General features: G+C 43.0%; 1 protein-coding gene across 1 annotated transcript in view; it reads left to right on the forward strand.

The window, feature by feature from the left end:
• Positions 1-8,596: 8,596 nt before the first annotated feature.
• LOC115471295 (KIF1-binding protein homolog) overlaps positions 8,597-12,432 on the forward strand; it is a 57,049-nt gene continuing 53,213 nt past the window's right edge. Inside the window, 1 exon segment of the mRNA XM_030204997.1 lies at positions 8,597-8,669. Within this exon segment, the coding sequence (XP_030060857.1) occupies positions 8,597-8,669 (73 nt within the window).

A 12,432-nucleotide genomic window follows, 5' to 3' on the forward strand; every position in this document is an offset into this window, starting at 1 on the left:
TGGGATTGTAAGATATCGACCAATGTTTTTTTAATGTGTACATTTTGTATTTGTACATAATGGGCCCAATTTTATATATTGTGCCTAAAATTAAAGCACATTAGACAATTACTCCTGAGTATTCTAAATACCATGTGTATATCTACGCATGGTATTTAGAATATGCTTAGGCGTAGTTTTAAATCTACGTGTGTCCATTTACACCATCGAAAAGCTGGTGTAAATCCCTGTGCCTAGATTTACATGCACTGGTCCATATTTTATAACAAAGCATGTAGATTTTGGAACACTGACAAAATGCCAATTTCCACACCCATTTTTGCTGTGCGTGTTAGAATTTTTATGCGCAGTACATTACAGAATATGCTTAGCAATGTACGTGTGTAAATTCTAATTTTTGCCAATTAATGCTTTTTGCTTGTTAAGATCAGTTAACGCTTAACAGCTTGTTAAAACTATCTACACACGTAGTTCTAGAATATGCATAGAATTATGCGTGGAACCGCATGGAACTGTAGGTGCACTATATAGAATTTGGGGGAATATGGCAAAACATGTAACTGGATTCTACATGCTTTTTTGCAGATTGTAATAGCCAACATCTCTCAGCATTATATACTTTTTTTTAATACGCTTGCTTCACTTCTTTATTTGGATAACCCCTATAGCCTGTCCCTATACTGATAATCGCAAAAATTACCCCATAGCAATTTTTTAATTTTTTCAGATGATGACTAGAATAATGCAAAATAGCATTCCTATCTGTGTGTTTCCTATACACATGAGTATCAAATTCCCTTCATCACAATGAGTTAAAATATCAAGGAATTCAATTTGGTGCTCCCCAATATAACTCTCAAACTTGATATGATCACAAAGATTTAAATATTACAAAAAATCATCCAAACAGGAACTGTTCTCTGACCATACCAGAAAAATGTCATCTAAATCTTTTCCATACCCTAACTTTGTAACTTTACTACAGTATTATTGTAAGCCACTTTGAGCCTGCTATCAGTGGGATACAAATGTGATAAATAAATAATGTGACTTATATACGATGACTGATAAATAATGCTTAGTCTCAAAATTTACCATGTATAAACATGCCATTGTTGGGGCATCTATGGCTCCCATAGCCACCCATTTTATTTGTAGAAAAAAATCATATTGAAAAACAAAATCATTTTTTTATCTACTAGCTCTGCTAAATTGCTTAAAAATTTCACTTTACTATGAGATATATCTAAATGATTAAGATACTTGTTAATGACCTGTAAGGCTATATCCTGGAGCACATTAGTACATAGCACTGATACATCTAAAGTTACCAGAACTATAGTATGTTGACAAGATAATTCAAACTGTCTCAAATACAATAACGAATCAGGTGGCCTGGGGTTTTTTTCAGACTTATCTTGCATGATAAGCAGTGTGGAATATAGAGAGAATAAAGGATTTTTAAGAACGAAGTCCTGTTTATACAAGTGAAGAATAGTGCACAGCCTTCAGTAAGAGGATAAGTAAAGACTTCTATTAATCTTGTTAGGCATTTTGAAGAGACTATTCTAATTGTGGATGAAAGCGGCATGGGAATTTAGAACAGCTGCAATATTTTAATGCAGGAATTGGGACATTTCCACATGGAGGCATAGTTTCAAAGCACTTAGCCTTCCAAAGATCCATAGAAACCTATGGAACTTTGGAAGGCTAAGTGCGAAGGGCTTTGAAAATGAGCCCCATGGTGGACATACGAGATTATTGATTAGCTATAAATCTGTTATGCATGTAGAAGTGTGCATGTGAAACACTGGTGGATTGTGATGATGATAGTCGATATTTTGATACTATTTTGATAATAAAAGGTTGAGCAATATAAAATAAGTCTGCAAAATTGATGCAAGTATACATATTTGTAGACGTTTGAAGTGTTTATACCCTATTGTTTTGGTGTTTATGTGTAACTAGTGGAACCATGCCTGTTTCCTCAACAATGAAACGGGCCCTAGGAAGGCTGTCATGTAAGCTATTTTTTTTCTCTCTTTCCCCTGCCCTCCCCTCCATGTTCAGCCATTCTTCCCTCCCCTCCCCTCCATGTCCAGCCATTCTTCCCTCCCCTCCCCTCCATGTCCAGCCATTCTCCTCTTCCCTGCCATCTCATCCATGTCCCGCGATTCTTTCCTCTACTGTCCTCCCATCCCATCCATGTCCATCAATTCTCCTCCCCTCGATTCGTACCTGAACGTTCTTTGGCTGGCTGGCGCTAGCTTCCATTCCGTTCGTAACATCCCTCCTGACGTCAGCTTGCCTCAAATGTTCCCTTCCCTCGTACTGTTCCACCCTCTGACGTCATTACGTCTTGATGTGAGGGGGACTGGAACGCTGGAGGCTGGCTGACGTCAGGAGATGTTTTTTTTTTTTTTTTTTTAACATATTTTTATTGAAGTACAGAAGCTGCACAGTGCATCTTAAAAAACAACAACAATCCAACTTGTAAATAAGCCACGGGGTACAGCCAAGATAAGAATATGTCTTGATACATATATCAAACAAGTAAACAACATCTGTACACGCTCTTTGGATGACATCCCAATATATTGCATCATTCTGTGCGAACACCTCCGTCAACATCTTCCTGGGTGCACTCTTTTGTACCTTCCTTTTTTTGTTTTATCCCTCCCAACATCCCTTCCCCTCCTCCCCCCCATCCCTTCCCCCCACTCCTGGAGTCTATGGAGATTCTTTATGTAGTGCGTCAAAAAGCTTCCACAGGGAACTATACCCCTGTCCAGCCCTTTGCCCAAAGGTTTTTTCCCTTTCTTTTTCCCAACCAGCCATCTGCTTCATCTTTACCAACCATTGGCGCACTGTTGGTGGTGCTTCTGCTATCCAATTCCCTAATATGACTTTCCTTGCTACCATCAACGCCACACAGACAAACCGCACCTGGGACGGTGACAACCCCTGTGTCCCCAAATCCTTTTCATCTCCCAGAAGCAACACCCTGTATGACCATTCAAGATTAGCATCCATCATCTTCTCCACAGCACCCAACACTTTCGTCCAATAGTCTCGCAAAGCCAAACATTCCAAAAAAGTATGCACAAGAGTGCCCTCCTTCTGCTTGCATCTAACACAGTTGCTATCCTCCCAGAGCCCCATTTTCTTCCCCTTAGCCCTTGTTATAAAAGCAGCATGCAGCAGCTTAAATTGCATCTCCTGCAGATTGGCACTGGTTGTTGCCTTGAACGCGCCCGTAAAATATGCTGAGAGCATTTTCCCTGTGATCTCTTCTCCCAATTGCTCCCCCCACCACTTGGCCAGGTTATCGAGTGAAGACCCTTGCCTTTGCTCCCTCCCTACAGCATACCAGACCGCTAGCTTATTCGCCTCTTTGGGTACTTGACAAAAAATCTTATCCAACTGAGTGAAAACCGGTCCCCCCCCGCCCCCAGAAGCTAATGTAGCACAATAGTGCCTCCACTGCAAAAATGGCATAAAGTCTGCACTCCCCAGATTCCAAGCCTCCTGCACCTGTTCAAAAGTGGGTAGATGTCCTCCTCCAAGCCCCGTAAATTGCCCGACGTAACGATAGCCCCTCCTCGCCCAGGCTTTGAAACGAGTCGCACCCTGCCCCGCAGGAAACTGAGGGTTGTCTACGGCCGCTAGGAAAGGAGATGAGCCCCTTGCACCCCCTATACTTCTTCTCCACCATTCCCAAGCCCGTCTCAGCGGCCGAAGCAAAGGATACAAACTCTCTCTCCCCCCCGTCCCACTCTGTAAAAGATTAAAAGCTGCAGATGGCAAAGATCCTGCCTCCCATACAGATTTTGGCGCAAACCTCGCCGCTCCCGTATACATTTCATGTATCCATCTGAGCAAGGATGCCACATTATATAACCGAAGATCCGGCAAGTTTAAACCCCCCCTCTCTCTTGACTGCGTGAGCTTTATATATCCAATTCTGGCCCTTCGCCCCGTCCATAAAAATGACCCAATATACCCTTTATAACAAAGTTCATCCCTCTTCGTAATCCAGAGAGGTAGCATCTGTAGGGGATATAGGATCTTCGGCAACAGCACCATCTTAACTAGGGCCACCCTCCCGAACAATGAGAGCGGTAACTCTCGCCATCGGTGGCACAGTGCCTTAATACTATTGAGTTTATCCTGTATATTTCTACGATATATTTCTTTCAGGTCTTTATGAAGATACACACCTAAGTACTTTAAGGTGCCCGAGGACCAAGCCAGAGGGAACGTTGGCATCCGCTGGCATCCACACGGGGAAGATACCGCTAGCGCCTCTGATTTATCCAAATTAATTCGCAGTCCAGAGAAGGACCCAAATTGTGTTAGCAGCGTTATCAGATTGGGGAGCGACCTGGTTGCCTGATCCAAATATATGAGCATATCATCAGCAAATAGGTTTATTTTAAATTCCTGGGACCCCACCAGGATGCCTTGCACTTGGCTGGACTGCCTGATCTTTGCGGCAAAGGGCTCAAGTGATAACACAAAAAGCATGGGCGAAAGCGGGCATCCCTGTCTGGTACCACGCTCCAGCCCAAAAATTGGGGACAGCGCCCCATTAATCATTATTTGAGCTGTGGGGTTGCTATACAAAGCTCTTATACCTCCCAGAAATGAGCCCATAATCCCAAACTGAGGTAGCACCCAGAACAAATAGTCCCACAAAATCTTATCGAATGCCTTCTCTGCATCCAGACTAGTGATGATAGCATCTCCTGGCACGCCCCCCATTCTCTGTAAAACTGTCAGAGCCCGTAGTACATTAGATGACGCATATCTTCCAGGCACAAACCCCGCCTGGTCTTCATGTATCAGTGCGGGCAAGACCTTTCCCAGTCTGTGAGCCTGAATATTCACGAAGAGCTTTATGTCCTGATTGAGAAGCGATATTGGCCTATACGATCCTAACAGCTCCTCATCCCTCCCGGGTTTAGGGAGCACCACAATATGAGCATGTGTTAAATTCCTCCCTGCCTCTCCCACATCGCACAAATGATGGCACAGCTCTTGAAAGGGAGGACCGATCCTCATACCCAGAATCTTGTAAAACTCTGGCCCAAGCCCATCAGGCCCCGGCGCCTTTGCCAGTTTCATACGCTTAATTGCCTGTCCTATCTCCATTACTGTCACCGGGGCATTCAGAGCTTCCCTTTGTGTCTGTGATAGCTGTGGCAGAGCCAACCCCTGAAAGAAAGACTCTCTCTGCTCGCTGTCTATCTCCCCCTTATCATAGAGGGCCTGATAAAATTTCACAAACTCTTGTTGTATCTCTGTGTCAGTTGTTACCACTTTACCCCCTGTCTGCCGAATGCTAGTGATGGTTTTTCTCGCCGTTCTCCCCTTAACAAGAGCGGCCAGCAGCTTCCCTGCTTTATTCCCCCATCGGTACAAGTTATACTTATACATTTGAATGTCCTGTGCTGCCCTCTCGGTCAGGAGATCATTAATCTGCTTACGTATAGCATAATATTCTCTTTTCACCCTCTCATCTTTGGTGAAAATATGTTTCCCCCTCAGTTGCTGCAATTGGGTCGCTAAAGCAACAAGTTGGCTCTCCCTTTCCCTACGAGTCTTGGCCACATATCCCAAAATATGCCCCCTCATCACTGCCTTCCCTGCCTCCCAATAGATAATAGGATCCACTGTATCTGGGTCATTTTCCTTCAAATAATTCTCCCACCTTTCAAGCAAGAAAGCTCGGAACTCGGAGTCCATATACAGTGTGGGGTTCATACGCCACACTGGCTTCTCTCTTTGCTGTTGCCCACGTATATCTACCCAAACCAAACAATGGTCTGAGATTGCCCCATCTACAATATCCGCAGCCACTACCCGCGAAAAGAGAGAGGCACCCAAGAGCAAATAATCCAACCTGGCATGTACATCGTGCGCCTGGGAGAAATAGGTGTAATCATACGAATCTGGGTGCATCAGTCTCCAAACATCTATCAGGCTTAACTCACTCATCAACAAATTTACCCCTTTATCCTTCCATGCCGGGGGTCTAGCTTTAGGTGGCTTACAATCTATCAAGGGATCCGCCGTAATGTTGAAATCCCCTCCTAGCACCAGCTGATACCCGCTTACTGTCACCAACTGCGCAATAAAACTTGAGAAAAAAGAATGAGAGTATACATTTGGTGCGTATACAGAACAAAGAGCAACCCTCTGGCCCGCAACTTCCCCCATCCAGATGATAAATCTACCCCCCGAATCCTGTATCAATTTATGCATGCATACATGGTGCTTTTTATGGAACAGGATAGCAACGCCTCTCTGCCTGTTGTTAAAGGACGCAGAGACCAGATCACCCACCCATCCTTTTTTTAGTTTTTGGTGTTCCACTTGGGAAAGGTGAGTTTCCTGCAGAAATAATACATCTATTTTTAGCTTGGAACAATGGGACAGGATCTTAGTACGTTTTATGGGCGAATGTATCCCATCAACATTCCATGATCCAAATCTTAAATTACTCATAAAACCAAGTAGACTCCGACATCCAGCAGACCCATCTCTGTCCCAAGGTAGTGTCCCAGCTCACCACCTTGTTCCTATCCCAGCCTAATGGAGTGACCAGCTGTTCATCACTTCCCAATGGCTTGTATCGGACTCCAGGAGTGCAATCCCCATCCCCCAATCCCCCCCCCGCCTGAAACCTCCCCCCCACCTTCCCACTGCCAACCCTCCCCCCTCCTACCTCATCATCCATCCTACACCAAGTATACTCTTTCAACAGCTCCCAAACAGCCTCCCACATCACACACTCTCTCCCTCCAAACCCTCTATACCCTTGTCCTTCCCCCCTCCCTAGAATGTCCAGCATTGCAATTCCCTCCCCTGGAAAGCTACTCTCCTCGCTATTTTGCTCCCTACCCGGTCCTCCCTCTCAAGTATCCACTTCTCTCTTACAATTGCCATATGAAGAAAAGAAAAAAAAATCCCCGTATCCCCTCCCAAAAGCCCTCCCTCGAAACTTATGTATCAGAGCCCCTACTGCACTGAACATCAAGCTAATCTCCATCTCTGTCACATTCCACCAGTATTGTACACCTATCCAGCCCCCACCCCCATCCATGTGAGTGGATTTGCAACCCCACAAGCTCATGAGAAAAAACATCGAACACTGAACCTTCACAGTATTCCTCAGCAGTTGCTCCTTCCCTTTCAATGACATGTTATAGTTCAGCACACTATAAACACACTGCCCCTGTATATATCTCTTACATTTTACCCGCCCACCCGAGAGCACAGAAAATTGCAATTAACAACAATATAACCAAATCATTGTGATGCAGGCAGCTCTGCTGAGTAACTCGGCTGGCTTCCATCGGCATTTTCAAGCTACCAGGCAACAGTTAATAATATTACCCTCCGTCTGGCTGATGTTGTGCGATCCGCCTACTTTCTCACCAGTTCTCCTGTCACATCCAGTCTATCACACACTCCCGCCAAGCATTTTGCCTCCTTCTTGCTGCATACCGGCTGTTTAAGTGCTTTCATACTGTCTGGTTCAAGGAACGCCCTTTTCGTCTGAAGACAAAGAAAGAAGGGAGAGAAACAAAAACAACAAAAAACACAAATCCCTCATCACGACCTCCAACAGTGTCCCAATTGAGTGCAGGGGTAGCATACAGTTCCTTAGTCCATCTAATAAGGCTTCGCCTGTTTCAAGTTAGCACCCAGCCCCCAACCAGGCTCTCTGCTCCAACTGCAGCACAAGTCCTCCTCATACTACCACTTAGCCAGGAAACTTTGCAGCTCTTCAGGGCTTTCCATAAACAAAGCCTTGCCCTCGTGCTGCACTCGTACCCGTGCTGGGTATTGCAGCGAAAACTTGACTCCTTTGTTGAACAGCTGGGAGCAATACGGTGAGAGTCGTTTCCTCATCTCCGACACTCTCGGTGAAAAATCCTGAAATATCAGGATACTTGTGCCGTTATGGACCACATTCCTTCGCTGCCGATACTTGGCCATTAGCTGAGCCTTCTCAGCGTAGTTAAAGATGCGGGCAATTACTGGTCGTGGCTTGCTGTTCTGCTCCTTAAAGACACCCACGCGATGCACCCGCTCAGCCCGGAGCCTCTGGCCATCAACCTCCAGTCCCATCTCTCTGGGTAGCCACTACTCTACTAGGTCCCACAGCTCCTTTTCCTTTACACTTTCTGGGACCCCTACCAGTCTGATGTTATTTCTTCTACTCCGGTTTTCTTGATCTTCTACTTTCTCTTCTAAGATTTTACAACGTTTCTCAAGCGCAGCCATCTGGGTGTTCACTCCACTCACCATATCCTCCTGGCGGGATATTCGTTCCTCTGCGTGCTGTATACGATTGCCCTGCGCTACTAGATTTTCTTTCATATCGTCCATAAAAGCGTGAAGGGCTGACAGTTTGTCATCCAGCACTGCCGCCATATGTTTCATTATTTCCTTAATTGCAGCTTCTTGTAATGCAATCACTGGTGGGGACTGCTGCTGATTCTCCCCTGCAGAAGTGGTCCCGGACGCCATTTTGGCAACGTGTTGCGCTCCGCGGATTCTCTGTGTTCGCGGGGTCCGAGCTGGCATGCCCCGAATATCCCCTTTAAACACCTCTGCAGCTGGGCAAACAACACCTGGGATGTTCCTCGATATTTCAGGTAGGCACACAGATTTCTGAACCGGGGTGTGAAGCAGTTATATAGCAGTTTTTCTAGCTATGGCGAGGAGAGCAGCCAAGGCACGTCTGCTCAGGATCCAGCCATCACGTGACCCCCCGACGTCAGGAGATGTTATGAACCCAAGCAGCCAGACATGGAACATTGGAGGTGCAAATTATTATATAGGATAACTATACATGAGAGAGATTTGTATGCCCACCAGCATGATGATATGTATATTCATTAGGGCTATCGTGAAAAAACTGATCCTGGTCATGCTTCTTAAGGACTGAATTTAGGCAAGCGTAATCTAGAACAAAACCATTTTTGCTTCCATGTTTTGCTGGACTAACCACATCCAAGGTGATTTAATTTTCTGACTCCTAATTAATTTTATGTCTCTGATCTTTCCTTTCTTTTCATTAAGTCAAACCTTTTTGTTATTGACGGATTTGTGATGATAAGGGAGACATCAGAGAAAATAGTCAGTCATATAATTAAATATAACACTATAGCGGGTGTCTATATCCTGGAGCCCACAGGCTCATATGTAATGTTATTAGGTTTTGTTGCTGTTCTGTCTTCTTGTGACTTAACGATCTGCAGGATTGGCCATGATAACTATAACATGGCACAAGAGGCATCAATTCTATATACAGTGATAGTCTTCAGCTAACAACAATGTGTTTTATTGTAAAACTTTAGATTTGAAGATGCTTTATAATAACTTGTCTGTGCTAAAAATGTGTTGTGAGGAAAGGCCCCCACACACAGCCTGCAGTGAAACAGTCCAGCAGCTGTTTTCACTGCATGCGGTGGCACTGTACTTTACAACGTTCCCCCAGCCCCTGGAAAGCACTCAGTACTGGAAGTAGTTACTTAAACCTGACTGAATTACTAAGCCTTAACCAAAAGGCATTTGATAGCTTTTTCTTTTTAAAATGAAATCTATTGGCAAAGTGAATGTCTTGTTTGGCATTACGTGACCTTTAAAAGGAGCATGACCTTTTTCTCCCTTCCTCCAGCATTATGATGCTCAGGCTCTATTTACATATGCCATTTTTAGAACAATTTGATCTGTATGAGTAATAGTGTTAATGTGCAAAAATACTATATAACAACAATGAAAGCATCAATATTTTGTCAGTTTTCATTCTTAAAAGTCCAGTTACTTTATCTTTTGTGAATGTGTAATATTCATTAATAAATCCCTGATTGTAATTGCAGAGTACAGCTGCATGTATGACTGCCTGCTCAGAGATAGATCTAACAGCTGAAATTATGCTTGGTTTCAGTTAAATTCCCTAAGTCTGTAAATTGTACTGTGTAGCATGAAATGTACCCATTGTAAATTATTGTAAACCTAATAAAATCAAGATGAAGTAGTGGGCTATAGGCATTGCTGATTTCTACAGTGGATGTCTTGAGGAGAGGTATGGATGCTTGTAAGACTTTTTGTGTGGTATCTTTGGATGTGTCTAGTGTGTTTTGATTCTGTAAATTTGGAGTTTTTGTTGTTGAAATTGAAACAGTTGGGCATGAGTGGATTCATCCTATTTATTGGGGCATATGTTGTGTGTGAAGAGTGGGGAGACAGTATCTCAAGAGGTGTGTGTGTGGAAAGAGGTGTGCCACAGGATTCTGCCCTGTTAGGGCTACTATTTAATATCTATATGGTATCGATAGGAAAGGTGTTGTTTTATAGAATGTACGCTGATGATATGCAGTTTTTCTTCCACATTGATGAGTTGGGGAATGTGTTGGCTGCCTGTGGATAAGAGTACATGTGGATGTCTGAACATGGTTTGATGTTGAATATAGCTGAAATAAAACTTATGATTGTGGGGAGGTCTGGGGAAGAGCTTTGACCGGAGTGTGTGCATGTAAATGGTGTGCAGTTGGATGTTCAGAAAGAAATGAAATTATTGGGGGTTGTGTTCGATTCTAAGCTCTCAATGCAGAAGCAGGTTAAGGTCATTCAATTTTGTTTTGCACAGCTTCATATATTGTATAAACTAAAGCCTTTATTGTCACAATAGTACTTTAGGAAGGTACTACAGAGTATAGTTCTTTTCAGATTGGATTAATGCAATGCTCTGTATCTCGGGCTGTCTATTGTGAGGTGCAGGGCATTGCAGTTGGTTCAAAATGCAATGGCAAGACTCATAGGTGGTATTTCAAATTTTGAGCATATAACACCTGTGCTGAAGCAGTTGCACTGTCTTCCTTTGCATTTTTGAATTTGATGTAAAGCATTGGTATTGATTCATTAAACCTTATATTTAGGAAATTCATTTTATTTTTTTCAATCTGTGCATATTGTCCTCAGCAGAAAATGTGATGCGTTTACCTTTGGACACAGTAACACGAGTTTGTTATGCTGATACAAGTTTGTCTGCTTTCTCTATTGATGGGGTTCAGCTATGGAGCGCCCTTCCTGGACAACTTCATTTGTGTGGCAATGTCGTTCAGTTCAAGAAATTGCTAAAAAACGCAGTTGTTCGTGGAAGATTTTATGTAGGAGCAATCTGTGCTTAATCTATTAATGAAGAGCAGTACAATGTAATTTATTTGTGGAATGTGAATTTAAAATTTTTTTTAATGTATGCTATTTTTGTAAACTGCCTAGGTCATAGGCGATATATATTTTTAAATAAATTTTCATTTATTACATTTAATATTTTGAGAGAGATGCTACTGTACTGAAATGTTTTTGTTTCTGCTTCTTGGTTCAGCACATCTAAATATAATCTTCTGGATTATTTAGGCCTTGAGTTTAAGACCTACCTCCTTAATCGCAACTTCCCCTAGTCTCTTTAAAGCAGACCTCCCTTTCTCAGTGACAATGGATCCTCTGTGCAACTTAAGACATTAGAATGTGTCAAGTTGGCTGCTTGAGAGTTTATATTTTATTTTTGAAAGATGAGTAATGTCACAGCTGATCAGAGACAGTTCCACTGTCTGCAGTGGCATCTCTGTACAGAAATATTAGTGTGGTAACTGGGGGGCGGGGGCAATTTAGGTATAGGAGGGCAAGCCAGAGTAACATTTCAGCAGATCATACACCTTTCCCCCACTTTTAAATCAGTACTATAAGATACCACAGCCTTCTATGCCTAAAGAAAGCATCCCTCCTCCATCCAGTCAGCTGATGTGATTTCCTAATGGTTAGTGCAGCACTGTTTGGTCCAAGTGAGATGGGTTTGATTCCCACCTTATGTCCTTGTGGTGTTGGCCAGCTCACGTGAGATATTTGGGAGTAAAGGAGTAGCCTAATGGTTAGTGTAGCAGGCTTTGGTCCTGGTGACCTGGGTTCAATTCGCACTGCAGCTCCTTGAGACCTTGTACAAATTACTTAACACTCCATTACCAAGGTACAAAAAAAGAAATTAGATTGGTAGCCCTCTAGGGACAGAGAAAATGCCCGTGTACATCTAGTAGCATTATAGAAATAATTAGTAGTAGTAGTAAACTTCCCTTTAATGGTAAATTATTATTTGGAGAAGTTGGACAAGATTTACATTTTCCAAAATGGATACATTCCAATTAAATACAAATAATATTTTTCTTTTCTACCATTACTTTTCTAATTGAGCTGGTCTCAGTCTCTCTTTCATTTTCCATGTTTCAGTCTTCTCCTAAATTCTTTTCCAGATTGGCCTTTCCATTTCTTTACTCTCCTTTTGTTCTTCCCTTCCTTGTCTACATCTGCCTGGAACAAATCTTTTTTTTTTTTTTTGTACTTTTCTGTCTCTGTTCACCA

Source organism: Microcaecilia unicolor, chromosome 5 (assembly GCF_901765095.1).
Source record: "Microcaecilia unicolor chromosome 5, aMicUni1.1, whole genome shotgun sequence".
NCBI lineage: Eukaryota > Metazoa > Chordata > Amphibia > Gymnophiona > Siphonopidae > Microcaecilia > Microcaecilia unicolor.